The sequence below is a fragment of the Triplophysa rosa genome, unplaced genomic scaffold (assembly GCF_024868665.1).
Source record: "Triplophysa rosa unplaced genomic scaffold, Trosa_1v2 scaffold60_ERROPOS690268, whole genome shotgun sequence".
NCBI classification, from domain to species: domain Eukaryota; kingdom Metazoa; phylum Chordata; class Actinopteri; order Cypriniformes; family Nemacheilidae; genus Triplophysa; species Triplophysa rosa.
Window position 1 is genome coordinate 179,148 of NW_026634625.1, and position 21,795 is coordinate 200,942.

General features: G+C 39.0%; 1 protein-coding gene across 1 annotated transcript in view; it reads right to left on the reverse strand.

The window, feature by feature from the left end:
- ube3d (ubiquitin protein ligase E3D) overlaps positions 1 to 21,795 on the reverse strand; it is a 119,880-nt gene that overhangs the window by 49,361 nt on the left and 48,724 nt on the right. Inside the window, exons 9-10 of the mRNA XM_057328632.1 lie at positions 16,825 to 16,900; positions 14,679 to 14,790 (exon numbers count right to left, since the gene is read on the reverse strand). Coding sequence (XP_057184615.1) covers positions 14,679 to 14,790; positions 16,825 to 16,900 — 188 coding nt within the window. The remainder of the gene's footprint in view (positions 1 to 14,678; positions 14,791 to 16,824; positions 16,901 to 21,795) is intronic.

The following is a 21,795-nucleotide window of genomic DNA, read 5'->3' on the forward strand; positions in this document are numbered from 1 at the left end:
ATGCAGTCCTTAGCCACAAAAATGGCTCAGGAACAGATATCTCTTTGACATCACGAGAATGTTTCTACTGTCATGAGAGGGGTCATTTAATTGCTGCTTGTCCAGCGCTGTGTCGTAAGCAGGGCCGGACTTAGGAGGATGGGGGCCCCTGGGCTTGAGTTGTTTTCGGGGCCCCCGTACTATTTAAAATCATATGTTTGTTAGCATTAGTACATGTTTTTTTCTCCAATGACCAACAATGACACTTGTTCATTGGTTTACACATTTATAATGCTTGTTTTGACAGTGGGGGCCACAAGTGGTGCATTTATAGCGTGTAGGAAGTTTCAAACATACTTAAATGTAAAATCCAATCAACATTAATAATCAACATTACAATATCAAGGGGACTACAGTTTTTGACATAATCATACAGCCCTACCATTATGTATATTAAAATTAAATTTATTGATTCATAATAAGAAAACTACTAAAAAGGAACATGTGTGTGTTTTGCCTGTATTTCTGGAGGATCTTGAGATCCCTGCATTAACATGAAACCAACAATGAACAATACAGTCAGCATTTATTAATCTTGTTTATTGTTAGTTAATGCCAAATACAACTGTTCATGTTAGTTCATGGTGCATGTTCAATGTTTGTAAAAATATTAGTAAATACCGAAAATAAAGATTAACAAATGCAGACATGTAATCTAATGCTTAACTAATGTAACATTCTAAAGTGTTAAAAATATATAGTATTCTATTGCAATTCCATCAGTAAAGCATATGACAGATGTATGAGTTTGAAATATACATTAAAATTGTATTCATATAATGAGATGAAACGTCTTATTATGGCTTAAATAGTTTCATAATAATGAGATGGTCCATAGTTTTGTAAAGTCTAGTTAACTGAGGTTGTGCAGGGCAAATATGGCACCCCTCTGTTATAAATCGTTTTAATTACTTTATGACTAACATAACATCATTTTCATGTCAAATTCTTAAATGTAAATCTAAGAGACTGTTTAATGCAGCTCACAGGCCATGAATCCATGAATGGTATATCTGCAAGGTATCATCTTAATTTAGCATTTACATTTTGCCAGATATCTCAACGTCAGAAATGAAATGACTATCTAAACGTAGTTTGAAAAAGCACGAGCAGTTTGTCCCTTCACGCGTCCCGTAGTTCGGTTGTTTTAACTTTGTTTATTAGTTGGCAGAATGTTTTCATTTTTTATTTACATGGATGGATTTAACAGTGTTTGCATATTATTTACAAGAACCGCTTATGGTCACAGAACGGGAAATATTAGAAATAAACTCTATATTACCAGTTTTTATTCAGAGATGTCTGCAGAACACTTTTCATAACACGTTTTTTGTAAAAGCAAAGAAAGTGTAACAACAGCTAGTAGACTCTACTGCATCTACCTGTCGATGAACCGATCTGTCGTGTTCAGTGAGCGGACACAGACTGTGAGGAGCGAGCGTCAAATGGATAACGCGGAGTGGAATCATATAGCGGTGTATTCAGAGAAAGTTTTTCGCGGGGATGTGAATCCTCTCTACTCTACTTCGTCTACCAAAGGGCGCCAGCCTGTGAGGGCAAATGGGCAGCGGCTCAAGCCACAGAGCCACCCAGTGAACGCGTTCCGGTGTTGTGCCGAAAACACACTCCCCGCCAGATTATGCACCCCCTTCAATAACACGCTGTCCGATTGGCTAATTCTAACCCCTCCCCACACCCAATCCTAATCCTAACCCCTCCCCTAACACCAAATCCTCACCCTAACCATTGTGGGGAGGGGGATGCATAATCTGGCAAGGAGTGTGTTTTCGGCACGACGCCGGCTCCCGTCGGTCCGCGAGTTTCAAAGAAGAAATAAAACCGGAGGGTGGCGGCCTGGCGGGAGATGGTGACAGGTATGCTCTGGATTCTCTGCCTAAAGATCAAGGTGTGGTGCCATGGGTATAAAGAATCATTATTTTCTAAATGCTGTTCTTTCGCGTTTTTGTCTCTCGGTTTTTGGTTTTCATTAAGCGCCGCACTGCGATTGCTCTTGTCAGCCATTAGAACAAGCGTCTTAACGAGCAGACAGGTTTCAACTGAGGTAAACATGATGGATAGAATCCACAAATAACCAACCAGGAAACGCCAACGTGACTGACGGAACGTTTAGCCAATTAAACGACATCATTCCTTACATAAGGCAGTGCTATTGAACCTTGGTAGGCCAATGCACAAAGTTTAAATGAAAAATAAAATGACTGGCATATAACTAAACAAATCAAATGAACGAGGGTAGGCGGGCCCCCTGAAGGGCGGGGCCCCTGGGCTGGTGCCCAGTCAAGGCCAATGGTAAGTCCGGCCTTGGTCGTAAGAATCAGCGGAAAGCTCAGAACACTTCTAAAAGTGTAGCTTTTGTTCGTACCCATTTCCCTAAGCCATTAGTTTCTGTTGATCCGACGTTTCAACCATTTGTGTTTAATGGTACAGTTGCTTTTTCAGAATTTGACACCGAGTTTAAGCCTGTGCATATCTTGAGAGACACCGGTGCTGCGCAATCTTTTATTTTGGCAAATGTACTTCCATTTTCCTCACAATCTAGTTGTGGTACAGATGTATTGGTCCAGGGTATTGAATTGGGTGTACTGAGAGTTCCTTTACACACCATTTATTTACAATCTGATATTGTGACTGGTGTGGTTAAAGTGGCTGTGCAACCTCAGTTGCCATTGAATGGGATTTCACTTATTCTTGGCAATGATTTAGCAGGGAGTAGAGTTAATTGTCTACCCGAAGTTATGGATGTACCTGATGAGTCAGAGAAAGATGTGCTGTTGCAAGAATTTCCTAGTGTATTTCAGTCGTGTGTCGTCACTCGTGCCCAAGCTCGTAAATTTGAAAATGAAGTTGATCTTGCAGACTCATTTATGTGTGCTGATGTGAAACCTGATGTTGAGAAAGAATGTTCCCAGAATGTAGTCGTTGGGTCTTGTTTTGATTTTCCTTTTGATAGGAAGCGTTTAATTGATGCGCAAAATGCTGATGAAACCCTAAAGTCATGTATTTCCTCTGTGGTGAATAAGTCTGACTTACCTAATCATATAGTTGCTTACTTTGTAGATGATGGAATTGGAAAATCTAAGTTTGTTACTAAGTTAGATCTACTTAAAGGATATTGGCAGGTACCCCTTACTCCCCGTGCTACTGAAATTTCTGCGTTTGCTACACCAGATACTTTCTTACAGTATAAAGTCTTACCCTTTGGTCTTAACAATGCACCAGCAACGTTCCAGCGTTTGATGAACAAAGTACTAGCTAATGTAGCCAACTGCTTACCTGGATGATGTCGTGTGTTATTCTGAGAACTGGGAAGAACACATGAAAACTTTAGAGGAAGTATTTTCTAGATTTTGAAATGCTAATTTAACTCTTAACCTAGCCAAGTGTGAGTTTTGTCATGCGACTGTTAAATATTTGGGAAAAGAAGTTGGTAAGGGTACAGTTCGTCCTTTGCAAGACAAAGTAGATGCCATTATTGATTTTCAGGTGCCCAAGACAAAAAGAGATCTCCAAAGATTTCTAGGTATGGCCGGATATTACAGAAGTTTCTGCAAAAACTTCTCGGATGTAGTTAAACCCCTTACTGATAATCTTCGGAAAGATATTAAGTTTGAATGGTCTCCTCAATGCCACAATGCCTTTAATTCTTTAAAGAATTTGTTATGTAGTGCTCCTGTCCTATCTGCTCCTGATTTTGCAAAGCCGTTTAAGCTTGAGGTTGATGCCAGTGGCACTGGCGCGGGAGGTGTCTTGCTACAAGAAGATGACCGTGGATTTGATCACCCGGTATGTTTCTACTCAAAAAAAAAATTCAACCGTTATCAGAGTAATTATAGTACCATAAAGAAAGAGGCACTAGCCCTCTTACTTGCTTTGCAATATTTTGAAGTATATGTAGGTTCAAGTTCCCAACCCATTGAAGTGTTTACAGATCATAACCCCCTTGTATTTTTACAGAAAATGTGTAACCGAAACCAAAGACTCATGCGTTGGTCTTTAATTTGTCAAGACTTTAATTTGAATATTAAATACAAGAAAGGAATACACAATGTTGTAGCTGATGCATTGTCTAGATCTTGTTTGTAAACTTGTTACCATGTTTACTCTTATGTGGGGGGGTGTTAAGACCTTCTATGTTTATTTGCCTGTGGGAGAAGTTTGTTTGTGTCTCTGTCCAGGAAGAAACCTGATTGGCTCCTGACGATTGATCATTCCTTTGCCCTGATTGGTTCATGACGACACCTGTTGCCTATAAGAATCCAGTCTTCACTTCTCTAAACAGTGCATTTTGTGCTCACTCGCTGTGTGTGTTGTTCTGGCTTATTGAACGTATACTGTGATACTAGACCTTTTTGCCTGTTAATGACGTTGAGCTTGGTTTTCGTTTATGATCTGTGGATTATTCCTTCTAAATATTCTAACTTGTATATATTTATAAATACCGCTTAACTTGGGAAAGTAGGGAGTCTGACGCCACTCTTTTGTTTTATTAAAGTTTGATCTTTGTTTCTGTTAAGGGAGTTAGGTTATGCATTGTATTTTTGGTCGTAACAGCATCATGCATACGCTGAAGTTAGTTGTTTACCTTTGAAATTATTCTTTCTATTTTTATTAATGTTTCTTATTTATACATCTGTATTAGGCCTATATTGCATTTTGTATGTAATATGGCAATGGAATGTACTAAATGGGTTTTCACAGATATTAATGTATGCAATTTCAGCAATAAATGTTAATTTTTCTAAAAAGGAAAGAAATTAGTCGTTTTACTCATTTTAAGAGACCTGTCTTATTTTCTCTTGTATATTTAGAGTTGCTCTTTAATAAAGAAAAAGCCCTTATTATCCGAATACCCAATTAATTGATAGAAAATTCAGTAGAATACTCGATTACTAAAATAATAGATAGCTGCAGCGCTAAACATAACTAAACATGACCCATTAATAGTACATCCTGGTTTATAACAATGACATCGTCTGATAAAATTACATAAATAGTGGCTTTATGCACTGATTTTGGCTACAGTATATTGCTTAATTACACGGCTCATTTGAATGCTTGATTCTGATTTGCCAGTCGCGACATTCCAAGGGTTGTTTTTTCAAATAACAACCTCTCAAAACTAATAACACCCTGTAACCCGGATGCTGCAAATCATTTTGAGAGGGGCAGTTTAATATTACACAAAAATTTATTATAAATATGTCTTTTAATAACATATATGACATTATATTTACAAATGATTACACCAATTTGCCTGTTCGTGACGTCTGAACGTCGTTTCTTACTTTAAAACCGAAACTAAACGGCTTTTCCTCGTGGAAGATCTGCATTCGGTAAAAATGAGCTAATAAAATATTTCAAATTCACATTTTATGTTATGTTTTATGTTCATCTTATTTCTGAGAAAACAACCGGCTGCCTGTACATTATCCCTTACTTATTTGTATCATGCAGCACAAAGCCTCTGTCTGAGTAACAAACTATGTGCATATTTACAGATGAACTATGTTCATTCATGTTCAAATGTCCAAACAGTCAGTAATAGTGTCAGATGCTTGGAAACGCTGTTTTGTACCCATTCAATTGCTTATATATATATATATATANTATATATATATATATATATATATATATATATATATATATATATATATATATATATATATATATATATATATATATATATATATATATATATATATATATATATATATATATGTTTATCAAAAAAGTTGCTAGATTTGGCGCTATGTAATTTTTATGTTTCGAAGTCGCAAAAGGGGTCTGAAAGTTGCTAAAGGATAAAGTTGGCAACGTTGGATTAAGTTAACTCAATTCATTACTTTAACTTTCCACAACCACCCCAACCCGTTTACCTTAAGTTAGAAGTACTGTGACAACTGTACTTTACTCGCTTAAGAAATCAGTCAGACGGCAGGAGTGGAAGAGGGATCGAGTTCCCCTCTCGGATTTTTTTTGCTGTCAATTTGCAGTCTCTTTTTAGTGATAGGCCTTACCCGTTAGTCAATCATTCCCACTTACTATTTAGGATGAATCCAGCACTATTGATTTGACTACTGTGCGTGTACAGGAGCGTCACAAGGTTTTTGCGTAGTGTAGAGTGACAAATCATACAAACGTACTTTAAAGCAACACTTTGTAGTTTTTGGACCTTAAAATAATGTCTAAAAAAATATTTCATTGGTAGAACAACTCTTAACCGGACAAATTCTACTGCCACTGCTACTTGAGCAGCCTCCTAGAGGCTACAAGCACACTCAGTAAGTTCTGTGTTCGGGTCGGTATACACAGCCCCGCCCATCCCCTGTCTGTGGAAGAATGCGATATGGTTTCCAAACTACGTTTCTGCATTTGCCAGCTCCATCAGCTTAGTAAACAAATTCACGTGTATTGCGCTGTCCATGGGGAAGCTTATGTAGCTACATTATTTACGACACTGGTTACAGACAATTGCGCTTATTAACCACATGGGGGAACCTGTGAGCAAAAGTTCTATACTGCTGCTTTAAAGGCACCATATGTAAATTTGGACCGCTAGATGGTGCACTTTCAAAACATCAACAACAAAGGCGAAGCTTAATGATGTTATGCAGGAGAGTGTGATGATGGGGGATGTCGTTTTCACCACCCAGACGTGTATGGAGATTGCCCATCATGTTCACGGACAAGGTAATGAATGAATGTATTACGTTTGATTACATTATTTTATGTCATTATTTTATGTCATCGTAATGAACTAGCTGCAAGAAACGTGGAACGTAATGCTACGTTAGCCAGTCACTGATATTTGACTTTGTCAAATGATTTGGTAGCGTAATGCTGCACAGTTTTAAACAGTCATACAGTCGTCGTTTAAAAAATACATTTGAACAAACCCACAGTATTTACAACTACATATTTTTGTGCAATACATACTGTATTTAATTACATTGCCATAGACTTGTTCACCAGACTTGATAAAAAGCGTTACTGAAGTACAAACCCGATTCCAAAAAAGTTGGGACACTGTACAAATTGTGAATAAAAACAGAATGTAATGATGTGGAAGTTTCAAATTTCAATATTTTATTCAGAATACAACATAGATGACATATCAAATGTTTAAACTGAGAGAATGTATCATTTTAAGGGAAAAATAAGTTGATTTTAAATTTCATGGCATCAACACATCTCAAAAAAGTTGGGACAAGGCCATGTTTACCACTGTGTGGCATCCCCTCTTCTTTTTATAACAGTCTGCAAACGTCTGGGGACTGAGGAGACAAGTTGCTCAAGTTTAGGAATAGGAATGTTGTCCCATTCTTGTCTAATACAGGCTTCTAGTTGCTCAACTGTCTTAGGTCTTCTTTGTCGCATCTTCCTCTTTATGATGCGCCAAATGTTTTCTATGGGTGAAAGATCTGGACTGCAGGCTGGCCATTTCAGTACCCGGATCCTTCTTCTACGCAGCCATGATGTTGTAATTGATGCAGTATGTGGTCTGGCATTGTCATGTTGGAAAATGCAAGGTCTTCCCTGAAAGAGACGACGTCTGGATGGGAGCATATGTTGTTCTAGAACTTGGATATACCTTTCAGCATTGATGGTGCCTTTCCAGATGTGTAAGCTGCCCATGCCACACGCACTCATGCAACCCCATACCATCAGAGATGCAGGCTTCTGAACTGAGCGCTGATAACAACTTGGGTTGTCCTTGTCCTCTTTAGTCCGGATGACATGGCGTCCCAGTTTTCCAAAAAGAAATTCAAATTTTGATTCGTCTGACCACAGAACAGTTTTCCACTTTGCCACAGTCCATTTTAAATGAGCCTTGGCCCAGAGAAAACGCCTGCGCTTCTGGATCATGTTTAGATATGGCTTCTTTTTTGACCTATAGAGTTTTAGCCGGCAACGGCGAATGGCACGGTGGATTGTGTTCACCGACAATGTTTTCTGGAAGTATTCCTGAGCCCATGTTGTGATTTCCATTACAGTAGCATTCCTGTATGTGATGCAGTGCCGTCTAAGGGCCCGAAGATCACGGGCATCCAGTATGGTTTTCCGGCCTTGACCCTTACGCACAGAGATTGTTCCAGATTCTCTGAATCTTTGGATGATATTATGCACTGTAGATGATGATAACTTCAAACTCTTTGCAATTTTTCTCTGAGAAACTCCTTTCTGATATTGCTCCACTATTTTTCGCCGGGGATTGGGGGAATTGGTGATCCTCTGCCCATCTTGACTTCTGAGAGACTCTGCCACTCTGAGAGGCTCTTTTTATACCCAATCATGTTGCCAATTGACCTAATAAGTTGCAAATTGGTCCTCCAGCTGTTCCTTATATGTACATTTAACTTTCCGGCCTCTTATTGCTACCTGTCCCAACTTTTTTGGAATGTGTAGCTCTCATGAAATCCAAAATGAGCCAATATTTGGCATGACATTTCAAAATGTCTCACTTTCAACATTTGATATGTTATCTATATTCTATTGTGAATAAAATATAAGTTTATGAGATTCGTAAATTATTGCATTCCTTTTTTATTCACAATTTGTACAGTGTCCCAACTTTTTGGAATCGGGTTTGTACAAATAAAGTGCAATATACCTGCATGTGTAGAACATTTTAACATTACACGACTGCATACTGCGTCACTGAACAACACCTTTGACAACAGTAATAACTAAAGTACGGACATACAGTCCTGCTCACCATTATTGGCACCCTTGGTAAATATGAGCAAAGAAGGCTGTAAAAATAAATCTACATTTTTTCTCCTTTTGATCTTTTATTTTAAAAATATACAATATTCCAACATTTCATTAAAGTAAAACAATTTGAAGTAGGGGGAATATCACATTGAGAATTTTTTTTTTCTCTAATACACCCTGGCCACAATTATTGGTACCCCTAGAAATTCTTATGAGTAAAATACCTCCCAAGTATATTCCCATTGATATTTACATTTTCTTAGCACACCAAGGTGACTAGAAACATGACGTTGTCCAGTTATGACTTCTTGTTGCACAGGAGAATAAATATTAGTAACACAAAGCCCAACCCCCCTTAATCATTTATCACAATGGATAAAACCAAAGAATATAGTTCTGATGTGCAATATAGTTCTGTTGAGCTACACAAAATACAAAATGGCTTTAACGAAATAGTTAAAACAATAAACAATGTCATTTCCAACATCAGGGCAATGATGTTAAAAATCAGCTTGAAACAGGATGTGTGTCTATATTGTCTCAATGCACAACTAGGAGAAGAATTTGAGTGGCCAAAGACTCTTCAAAGAGCACAGATAGAAAATTGCAGTAATCAGTTGAATTTTGGGGTCAGAAAGCATTTAATAAAAATAAAGGAAAACTGCACCTCCATCGCCACAAGTTGTTTGGGACACTGTTCGAGAAACAAATCTTCTGCTCTTATGCAAAAATAAACTGCACCATATTAATCTGCCATACTGGAACTTCAACCAGGACTGGGGTCTATGGCCATATGGAATGAAAAATAGTTTTTTTGGCAGCAATAACACAAGATAGGTTTGGTGCACACAGGGATAAAAGAATGCCCCATGTCCACAGTTAAATATGTCACCAGATCTTCATTGTGGTGAACCTATTTTTATACCAGAGGTTCTGGACATTTTGTTCAGATACATGTCATCATGTTTTATATCGAATACCAACAAGTAAAAGAATCAAAACCTTACTTTCTCTGCTAGAAATATTATAATGGGTCGTGGTTAGATCGTCCATCAGCACATTGGTTCAAAATAAACATCAACATCAATAAAAAATGGGTCACTGAACGCAAAATCAAGATCCTGCCATAGCCATCCCAGTTCCCTGACCCGAACCCTATAGAAAATGAGTGATATGAACTGAAGAAGAGGGAGGACCAACATTTGAAGGATCTGGAGAAATTCTTTATGGAGGAATGGACTCAGATGACTTTCAATGTAATCTCAAACCTCATCAGACTGAAAAGAAAACACTCAGAGCTAATTTTCTTATAAATTAAGGTTGCGGGGTGAATTAAATACAAGGGTGCCAATAATTGTGGCCAACGTATATGGAAGAATTTTTTTTTTTCTCAATGTGATATTCCCCCCACTTCAAATTGTTTTCCTTCAATGAAATGTTGGAATTTTGTAGATTTTTTAAAGGCGCAGTTCTTAATTAACAGCGGCCACTAGCATTGTATTTGCCACGAAACGCTCAGTCCAAACACAACGGTGGCAAAAATATGTCGTTCTCATGTTGACGCAGGGAAGAGATTTTGAGGGCATTAGAAAGACTGTAGAAAGAGCGATGTCTTATGTATTACATAAAATAAAAGGTTTGTGGATTTTAAGTTGAAAAAGAAGGATAAAAGTCAGGCAGGAGCAAGGACCTGTGTTAATATTATAAAGACTTTCCAGCAGAGACACGTTAAGACCCGTTGAGACCTCATTGTTTTGTCTTGTTACCTGTTTGTAACTTATAGGTTTCCCACCCTAAACTGGTATGTTCCAAATCAGGGTTTCTGCAGTTATCACCAAACTTAATTTAATGCTTTTTAATGCCTTTTTAATGCCATTTTTAAAATGGTTAATGCCGTAACGGGCCCACGACTAACCTGAATTAGAAATGACTCCGATGACAGCTTAAACATTTATTTGCAGTAACATTTACACTTTCAATACTGATTCATCAAAGTACCAATCACTTACATGTTGGATGCTAGACAGAGTGAAAAATCAGGCCATAACTAACTTTCTGTAAATTGTACTGCCACAGTACAAACATTAGCTTCATCAGCTAACAAATTCCATCGTCTGAACAGTAAAGCAAAAACTCTGAACCTCTTGAAGCAGCGAGAGATGAACTACAGTCTGTACAGTACATGATGCGTCTGCACGCGCGTCAGTCAGCACAGACTCGCGGAACGGTGGACACACATGCGAGTATAAACGAGTCGTGAAAGACAGGCTGTGTGCGCGCATGTTTACATGTTTACTTGCGGCTTTGAGTGTACTGACGGCTGTGACATTCTTGCCCGCATCATGGGCAACAGAAGATCGGCTTGGAATCGGCGAGACGTGAGACTGACCGGCCGGTCACCGGTCCGGCCGATCATACGAAAAACCGGCCGATCTCTGTCCGGTCAATCGGTGCACCTCTAATATTAATATTATATACTATATATATACTAAAATATTATATATAATATTATATTTGTAGTGGTGGTGGCAGTACTAGTAGCAGCAGAGGGTACTTTGTCGGTCGCATTAAAGTAACTAGACATAGTAAATTGCTGCGACTGTGTGACCCTAATAGCCGATTTGTGTCTATCAGACTGCATATGTGATTTAACGTCGTTTACACCCATCGTAGCTAGCTTAAATTTCTTTTTGCAAACACTGCAAAATCCGTTTTTAGCGCATAAATGTACAATTTTGCGACAGCAAATCACTTGTAAAGTTCATTCAAAATAAATTGTTAATATTATTTTTTCTTCAAAACTTCCTATAATTTAAATGCCTTCAGAATTTAAATTTAATGCTTTTTAATGCCATTTAAGGCCTTAATGTGATCAAAATCCATTTAATGACTATTAATGCTTTTCAATACCCCTCGGAAACCCTGCAAATATAGGAGGAGGCAAAGCTTTAAAAGGCAGCCATTTTTAGGGGAGTGAAAAAGGGAGTGTGGAGAGGTTGAATGGTGCTTGTATTTTTGGGCCAGTACATTGGCATAGCCAAACTTACATTTGTTTGTATATTGTAAAATCATTTTGATTTATTTCCTTTTTGGGTGCTACTGTGCACACCTTGGAGAACTACATTTCTGGCATCTTTGGGATTAAAACCACTCTGAACTGTGCATTTTTGTCCCCTGCTATCTTATTTATACCTTTGGCCGCTGGTACATTCTAACAGATGTCTTGATCGAAAAACTTGTACTGACATATCTTAAAATATATCAGTGCGATTGTTTTGTCTCAAGATGCACACCAGTAATGTTTTTTTGTAAAGTATGTTTTTAAAATGACTTGAATATCCTAATGTAACAAAGGTCTAGTCCTGCCTTAAACTAACCCCTGTCCAGGAAACCGCCCCCATGACTCGGCAAGTCTTTATATATTTTAAAACCAAACATCGAAATTGTGATCACTATCAAAACTGTTCAGTGTTTTAAACCAGATAATGTTTATTTCATATTTCGGACAATAAGTCTATAAATTAGACGCAAGTGCTAGTAAACTGTTAATAATGTATTTAAAATACTTTAACTTCTTTGTAGGCAGCAATTATAAACCTTTCAACCTTAAATTTAAGACGTTTTATTCATCTCAAACGCATCCAATTGTGTAGGAAATAATACAGCTCACTATTCTCCCTGGTCTCCCTCACGCTCCTGTCCCATTTCATGTTGGGAGAAATGGGTGAGCTTGCATGTTGTAAATCTGCCCGACTTGAACTGCATTGCAGCGCATAGCCCTAATAACCCGTCATCAAATGATGGTCTACCTTAAAACGCAAAATAGATGTACACAGGTTTAAACATAAATATCAGAAAATTATTTCACATTTCTGCGCATGCGTGGTAGCCCTTCGTAAGCATGAAGTGGTCAATTCAGTCGTTTCATGAATGGAGGAACGTCAGACGGAACGGGAGGCGGCAAACTCAAAATCTGTTTTATGAAAAATGTTTAGAAGCTCATAGAAGGTATTGTTGTGATGATTTCAACTTGTTTGCTAGCCTGCCTAAATGCATTCCATATAGGCCTACACAATATCTAAGATAATTGCTCTCTCAAACTAGCTAACGGTTGCTATAATGCTTATAATTTATGATTGCTTGCTCATTCTGTGCAATCGCATACAGCATTACATTTTTCGTTGACAGTCGTAACACATTTCTCGAATACAAGCTAACAAAGTATGATTGTAGAATGTAACGTTAGTGTAACAACTTTGAAATTTTGTATACCACACACATAAATCAGCTGGAGCCCAAATGACATTTAAAGATATGTTTGTATTTATTTTTTATAGATTGATTTATAATCTTTGCTTTTATTTTGGAGGGCAGGGAGAACAAACAAGTGTTAGACAGACTGAAGGACACAGAATTAGAGAAAGGTAAGAGATAATGAAGAAAAGAGTGAACCATTTCTTACAACTAAAACACAGTGCCCAGTCACTAGTACGCCAGCAAATATTTTCTTACTTTCTATAGTCTTACAAAAATGATGTTCAAATATGTTTTATAGTCAATGCATTATTTAACATGATAATTTATCCCAAAATAAAAATCCTGACATTATTTATTCAACTTCATATTTTATGATTTATGTTGTATACTTAAATTTTATTGGAAAGTTAATAATTAATTTATAACAATAAATAATTTAATTTATACAATGTTTCGTTTAATGAAAATTGCATTGTGTTTGTGATAACAAAATTAGTGTTCCTACTGGAAACCTTGAATATACTATTCAAGACAAAAGAACAGCAATTTTATAACTTAATACCTAAATTCAATTTTCTACAGTATCTTATAATATAAACTACATACAGTACAGTAATATTACAGTTATAGAGGTCAGACCCAAAATTAGAATGGTTAGAATAGCTGGTGTGTCCCATACAGCTATTATCTATAAGCTCATCTTCAGTCAGGTGTGTGAAGTCAATTTCAACCACAGTGCCATTAGTTATCTCATATAAAACATGGTGAAGCCTTTCTGACATAAATTAATATAAATCTACTATACTATTTAATACGGTGAAACTGATTTGGGGTGAGAGAACTAATGACTTGTTAAAGACTTGAAGTTTAAACTTGAGGAGGACTTAGACTCGACTTGAACTTGATTGTCTTGACTCGGGACTTGACTTGGACTTATCTGTCTTGACTCGGGACTTGACTCGAGACTTGGATGCAAAGACTTGAGACTTACTTGTGACTTGCAAAGCAATGACTTGGTCCCACCTCTGCGATTACTCATTGGCGAGTAAAGAAAATCCTAAAAAACCCAGAGGTTGTTGCTATAGGGATACAGCTACGGCCGGAAGTGGTGCAAAATCTCGCCATATAATTACAATAAATTACATTAGCTAACGCCTACCCCAACACTTAACCTAACCTTACAACAATAAAAAAATATGAATAAACTGTTTTCAGCGTGACAAAAATTATGCGGTATTGAAGTGCGCATGCCCAGTGGAGGTAGCTGTATCCCTTCTAGTCAAAACCCGTCCCAGATGCTGAATAATCGCCACTTCCACATTTGCATGTTGCCGTAGTTTCTACAACCGGAAACTGAGGCTGCGGATATTAAGTCACTGATATGCGACAATTACAAGTGAGACAAGGAACAAGCCATTATTTAAAATAGGAATTTCTCCAGATTTGCACATTCTTGGGAACATTTGGGATAATGTAAGTACACAACTGCATGAAATATATCACACTGTGCAAGTGGTTTTTGGATATTTCATAACAAAATAATTACATATTCTGTCTTTAAGGCCAAAATGTGTACCCTCTACGCAAAACGCGTACAGGTTGGCAGGTCTGCAGACACATAAAGTGGGTGTAATAACAGGCTTTACCTTGTTAACCTTGTTGAATTTGACTCGGGCACTAAATTGTGCGAAGTTTCTTCAAACTTCCCATCTTTACTTGGCTCTACTAATATTTCAGTTATGTAAAGCTTCAGCACCTCTGAAACACAAAAGACAGAGATATATTACAGGAGGTCTAAAATTATAGCAAATACAGAAAATTATAGCCTAAATTATACAAGCACTGTCAAGACCTGAAAGAAACCAATAGACTTTTCTTGGCAGTAAGTTAAGCTAATATAAACCCATACGTTTGTATTCATCTCTAGATACTATTGTGAAAATAAATCTTGTGCAGTCGTAGATGGGCTTTGGACTTAGAGTAAACAAATAAAATCTGAGAAATTGTAGGTTGCCTATAATATCACTATACTGCATATGCAGTTCAGTGGTTTGTTGAATGAATGAAAAACAAATTATGGATCTGTTAAAAACAAATAAAAAAGGGTTAATAAATTACAACTTTCACAACAAAGCTAAAGTAAAAATATAGCTGCAAGCTGCAATTACAGGGTCAAGCCCAACAACGGCCCACAGGGAAATACTTTCGACATGTCAGATGATCACATTTTGAAAATCAAGTTTATAAACACAGGGAAAGGCAGTTAGAACAAATAAAACTGCTTATAACTTTTGACAACTAGGTGGCGCAGTAACCAAATTTTTATGAGGCAGAAAAGATGTGCCAGTGATGATGCATACCAAGTTTCGTGTCAATACACAAAAGTGTCGCGAAGATAAAGCCACATGAACCTTTGGCGAGATCGCCTTAGAATTCGTTGACGCTGTATACGAGAACCATTTGATCAATCAAAAATCTTTCTACAACTTTTTGTCAGTACTGTCTCCAGATGCTACAGTATATACCAAATTTTGTGCAAATTGACACATTTTGTAGAAGGACTTCAAAAAAGTATGTTTTCTATATAAATAAATATGGCTGACAGGAAGTATGGCAGAATATGTCAACTCTGATATCAAACAACTCGACTTGAGCCATCAAATAAACTAATGTGAATTGAATACCATTATGTTATAAGCATTTTAAGAAATTTAATTATATCTCTTGACCACTAGGAAGCGCTGGCCTATAACTTTACAAGTCCTCTCAGAACTTTGAACCTTGATAAAGCATGGCAATTTCGTAGCGATACGTTATTGCGTTTGTAAAATACCGCATTTTATGACAAAATTCAAAATGGGCGACACCCACAATGGACGAATGAGGAACATTGTGTATGGTTCAACTCGCTTCCTCAAGGAATCAAACAAGACCACATTGTGTTCAAACGTTATCAGCAAAAACAGCCATTTTTATATCTCTGGACCAGTAGGTGGCGCTGTGCTGTATGGCGCTGTATGTTACCTCGTGTCATGAGTGTGATGACATGTCCCAAGTTTTGTGTCGATACACAAAAGTTTGGCGAAGATACAGCATCAAATCCATTTTGGCGTGCTCGTCGTCACATTCATAGACGCGCTATATAAGAACGGATAAGCCTATAGAAAATATTCTAATACATTGTTTCGTGCAAATCGGGCAAACCGTCTAGGAGTTCGAAAAAGTCTTTTTTTTTTTTTCAAAATGGAGAAAAATTACGTCATATGGCATTCGAATCGGCATGAGCCAAGGGTTCAGAGGGAAAAAACAACAAAAAGAATTTTGTTTCTAGGATGTATGGTTAAAAAGTTATGAGCAAAAACGTATGCGGAAGTTTGTGTTGGTGGCGCTATGGAGTTTGGGATAGAGACTCCATATTTGCCATGGTAACAGTTCAGACTATCCTCTATGTGTGTGCCAAATTTCACAACTTTACCATGTATGGTTCTATGGGCTGCCATAGACTTCCATGGCAGAAGAAGAAGAAAAAGAAGAAGCAGAATAATAAGAACACTAACAGAAGCAATAGTTGTCTATGCCACTTTGTGGCTTGACCCCTGATGAACAGAATATTTTTATTTACATCTAAATGTTTGAATAGATGTCCAAGCATGGCTTTAATGTTCTGCCTATTGTTAATAGATGAGAACAAAGACCCATGACGCATTAGGGCTAATTCTGCGGTTATATTTATTTGCAGTCATTTAAGATACCGAAATGTGTTCCAAAAGTATACTGCTTTGTTTTGCATACCTGAAGTGATTTCCTCTCCCAGTGTTATACAGCAGTGCCTACAGGTGACCGACACACGCTGTCCGCTGAGCTTCTGCTGGGGACAACAGACACATACAGTACCTTGATATGACTCCATCATACAGTTATGTTAGGGGAAACTTCATTTACCTTAAAGTGACATCAAGATAAAGTGATAGTTCACCCAAAAATTGTTCCAAACCTGTATACATTTCTTTGTTCTGCTAAACACAAAGGAAGATATTTGGAAGAATGTCAGTAACCAAGCAGATCTCGTCCCCCATTTACTGCCATAGTAGGGAAAATAAATACTATGGGAGTCAATGGGCAACGAGATCTGCTCTGTTACTGACATTCTTCCAAATATCTTCCTTTGTGTTTAGCAGAACAAAGAAATTTATACAAGTTTGGAACAACCTGAGAGTGAGTAAATGATGACAGAATTTTACATGTTTGGGTGAACTGTCCCTTTAAGTACAGCATAATCTTGTATCTTACACCCTGTCTACACCGCACGCGACTGCACAATGCAACGTGACAAAAGACTATAGAACCCATTACACACAGAAATTCTGTCCCCACTCGATACAGTGTGGTGCAATGCCACAAACATCCTGTTCTTAATTATTTCTGTTGTCATTGGTTGCATTGTATCATGCCGCTTACGTGCGGTGTACCTTCTTCACACTGCAGCTTCTTCACACTGTAACTGTTGCATACGATTTGAACCATATTTTGAAAATGTTAGGGATTGCAACTTAAGCATAAACATTACAGACATCCTTGATTCCAAAGGTTGCTAATGCCGAGGGGGTGGTAGTGGGGTTAAGCTCCTGCTACCTATAAAGTGCTCCTCATAGGGCGTGCGCCTCAGTTAGCCTCTGACAACCAAGTCCAGCTCCTGGCCTTCATGTGTGGTTTAAGTACTTAAGACTGGCGGAACTGTCTTCACTGACAGGAGAGTCACTGGCACCTCAATAATTTGTTTTGCTTCGGGCAGATGGGGCTCGTCAACCTGGGAAGGTAATATGTCTAAGAGAAGGTAAACTCTGATTTAAAATATCCGCTGCCTTGCGGCTGTCCCAGTCATGGCTTCGGGAGTTGACCCTGAGAATAAATTCAGAGTTGGAGTCCCATAGGGAGTTTTACGGCTGATTACAGCCTGGCTCTGGCAACTCCTGTGACAGCATTAAAGCCAAACTGAATCGGCTTCTGCCCTTTCTTTGGATCTTTTGAAGCCATGGAGAGAGGGGACCTGATGTATGGGTAACATCTTGTTCTTGTACCATATATTTTCTTCTATCTAGGCTTCACGCACTGGAGAGGAACTCCAGCTTCACTACACAGCATCGAAACAACACAGGAAGCAGCAGTTTACCGGTTATAAGTCTACTGCTCGATTTGCATAAAGCAAGACGCCAGTGGTTGCTTGAGGGACTACTACGTCTCATGTTGGTAGCTAATGCCCGCCTCAGTCTGGGCAGACCCCAGCCAGTTGGTTGCTACCCTGCCACGGTCCGTTGATCCCACTGGGTGCATGGGTTTTAGTGTAGATACCTGAAAAATGGATAGATAACTACAGGCACCAGGCATCAAAAGGAAGACATATCAAGTTACAAAACTAGGCACTTGGATTGTGAGGACTATGTTGACAGGCATCACCGATGATCTTCAGCAAGTGGACAATGCTCGAAAGACGGTGGTTATAAGCAAAGAGCTAGAGACATTGCAGCTAGATATAGTTGCTCTTCAGGAGACCAGGCTTCCTGGCTTTGAATCCATCAGGGAGAATGATTTCACTTTCTTCTTGCAAGGCAAGCCAGAACATGAACAAAAAGGCTCTAAACCACCGTAGGATTGGTCAGCATTATCAGTGCTCATGCAGCAACTCTGACTTCCACAGCTGAAGCAAAAGACAAGTTCTATAATGACCTCAACGCTGTTGTTAACAGCATACCATCAAACAGGCTGCTGTTCATTCTTAGGGACTTTCATGCCAGAGTGGGTACGGACCATTACTCCTGGCCAACTTGCCTGGGCCAGTTTGGTGTTGGCAAGATGAACGAAAATTGCCAATGCCAAGGACTGGGCATCAACAATACTTTCTTTAACACCAAGCCACAGCACAGGGTTTCTTGCAAACACCCAATGTCTAAACACTGGCATCAGCTAGACTTGATTTTTACCAAACGGCCGTGCTGTCTAGTATTAAGCTCACACGCAGCAATCAGAATGCTGACTGTGATACAGACCACTCTCTGGTCTGCAGCAAGGTTAAGCTGATTCCAAAGAGATTGCACTATGGCAAAAAAGAAGGCAGGCCTAAGATCAGGACAGTGTAATAAAGTCTGTACAAGCCTTGGTAGAAATCATTCCAGGCAAATCCAGCACCAATGAGAGATGGCAACACCTAAGAGATGCTATGTATGGAAAAGCCATTTCCACCTTAGGCAAAAAGAAAAAGTCTGCAGACTTGTCCGAAGCCAATACCCAGGTGTTGATGCCAGTTGTTGAGGCAAAAAGTCATGCATTGGCAATTTATAAGAACTGACGCAGTCAGAAAAACAGGCAGGCCCTCCGAGCTGCCAGAAATAAGGTTCAGCAGATGGCAAGGCGGTGTGCCAATGATTACTGGCTACAGCTTTGCGGCCAGATACAGTCTGCTGCAGATTCTGGAAACATCAAGGGGATGTATGATGGTATTAAGAAAGCACTAGCCGTCTTTCAACTGTCGGGCCATGTCGAGCCGGGCCATGCCAGTGGCCTCGGGCTTCTAGCTATGAGGCCCAAATCAAGTTGCATCTCTACTGTCAGGCCAGTAGCACAGCAGCGCTGCTCTAAAACCCCGCCCTAAACACACCTCTCTGGCCCAAACATCACGCAAACCCGCCTACTCAGGCAGGAAGAAGGAAGTTTAGTCAGATCCAGAAGCTGGATCGCAATTCCAAAACAAACATGACAGAGACAGAGGCGGCTGTTTGTTTACTCCTTTTCGCTTGGTGAAAGACGAGGTGGTAAAATAAGAAGACGGAGGTTAACCACTCCTCAAGCCCCAGCTGGCTCGCTTTGGCTCAAGGTTGTCGCTGGGCCAAAAGACCCTGGCCGTTGGCCCCGAGCAAGGCACAATCAAGCCCCGGAAGTGACTGTTGAAATGCGACTGGCCCTGGCATGCACTAGCACGCCTACTTCTGGCTCGATACTGGAAAGACGGCTATTGGGTCCTACAAAGAAGACTGCACCCCTGAAGTGCACCACAGGGAGAATAATACAAGACCAGGCAAAGCAGATGGAGGTTTGGGTGACAGACCGACAGAAGCGATTGTAATAACTACCCCGGTATATTTCTCATAAGCGTAGTTGGGAAGCTGCTTGCTCGAGTTGTCCTGAAGCGCCTACAGGTTCTTGCTTTGCACATCCGTCGCATTCTGGGCATTACCTGGCAGGAAAAGATCCTCAATTGCACTGTGCTTAAGAGAGCAGGGATCTTTTCTATGTTTACCATCCTCAAGCCGCATGCGTTGGCTGGTCACGTTGTCCAAATGGAAGAAGGGCGGATCCCAAAAGATCTCCTGTATGGCAAATTTTCAAAAGGAATACAACAAATAGGCAAACTCCATATGAGGCTTAAAGATGTTTGTAAAAGAAATCTCAAGGCTCTCAGGATTGACCTGGACATATGGGAAGCTACTGCTTCAGACAGATCTTGGTGGAGTCAGGTTGTGTTAAAAGGACTGCCTTAGTGGTTTGCCCCCTGTTGCATAAACTGCTTAGACTAATCTTAGAAGTTAGTCATCTAATTTTTCTCTTCAAGACTGGTCATAACTTCTTTAAATCATTTACATAAAAAGGTAGATTGGGCTGATTAAAATATGAAAAGTAAGACTGATTAGTCCTAACTAATCACTAGTCAGTGAGACTAGTTGTTAAACCACAGATTAAGCAACTGGGCCCAGATTTCATCTGCACATTTTGCAGTAGGGACTGTCACTCAGTATTTGTACCATAATTTTGACCTCTGTACGTTGTACGATGTACAATCAATAATGAAAAAAATCCCTTAATGAACAATAATTTCAGAATTTTGTGACAAAAGATGGTTGTTGTAATTATATGGCTTCTATACTCATTGATCTAGCTGTGGATCCTACGTCTGCCATCATGATTGTAAGAAGAACGTGAACGTGCAGTTACGCATGCGCTACGTCTTCTCGGCCAATCATCGTGGAAAACAACTCTCTCTCATGAGCACAAGTTAGCATTCCCACGCACAAGTTAACGTTCTCGCTGCAGCTGCGCTTAGGTCAGTCCTGAAGGAAGGTGAAGACAGTCTGTAGAGCAGCCTAAAAGTAAGCACCGACAGAAAACTAACAAAAGTGAGTGGGAAAAGGACCCCAGTTTTGCAGGATGGATAAGACCTGTTTCAGGCAATGACACCCAAGCCGTCTGCCGGTCGTGTCAAATATGATTTGTTTAGATAAATAGCTGTATTTTGTGCGTTTGACTCATGTATGGTATTTTTCTTCCAAATACGATAGTTTTGAGCTTCTGGTACTATAGTTGGACATTTCCAATCTGGCAACACTGCTGTCACTCTCAAATTGGACTGCTAAGTCACAACCAAAACTGCACTGGTGACTCTCAGTTTGCATGATCCATGGTCTCTCGAGACTGGAGGATACCTATATGTACAGACATCCACAGTAACACGACAAGATATACAGTCATGTGAAAAAGTTATGGACCTAAAAGAAAGAGACTTAAAAGAAAAATAGAAGTCTCTGAACAAACCGAAAGGAACAGTTCACCCAAAATAAAAAAATCTGTCATCATTTACTCACCCTCAAATTGTTCCAAATCTGTATACATTTCTTTGTTCTCATTTGAAAAAATGCTTGAAAAAGAGAAGAAGAATGGCCAGTCAAGTCCACACCTCATGCCAACTACAATGTTGCAAAACCTTAATAGCTCTGT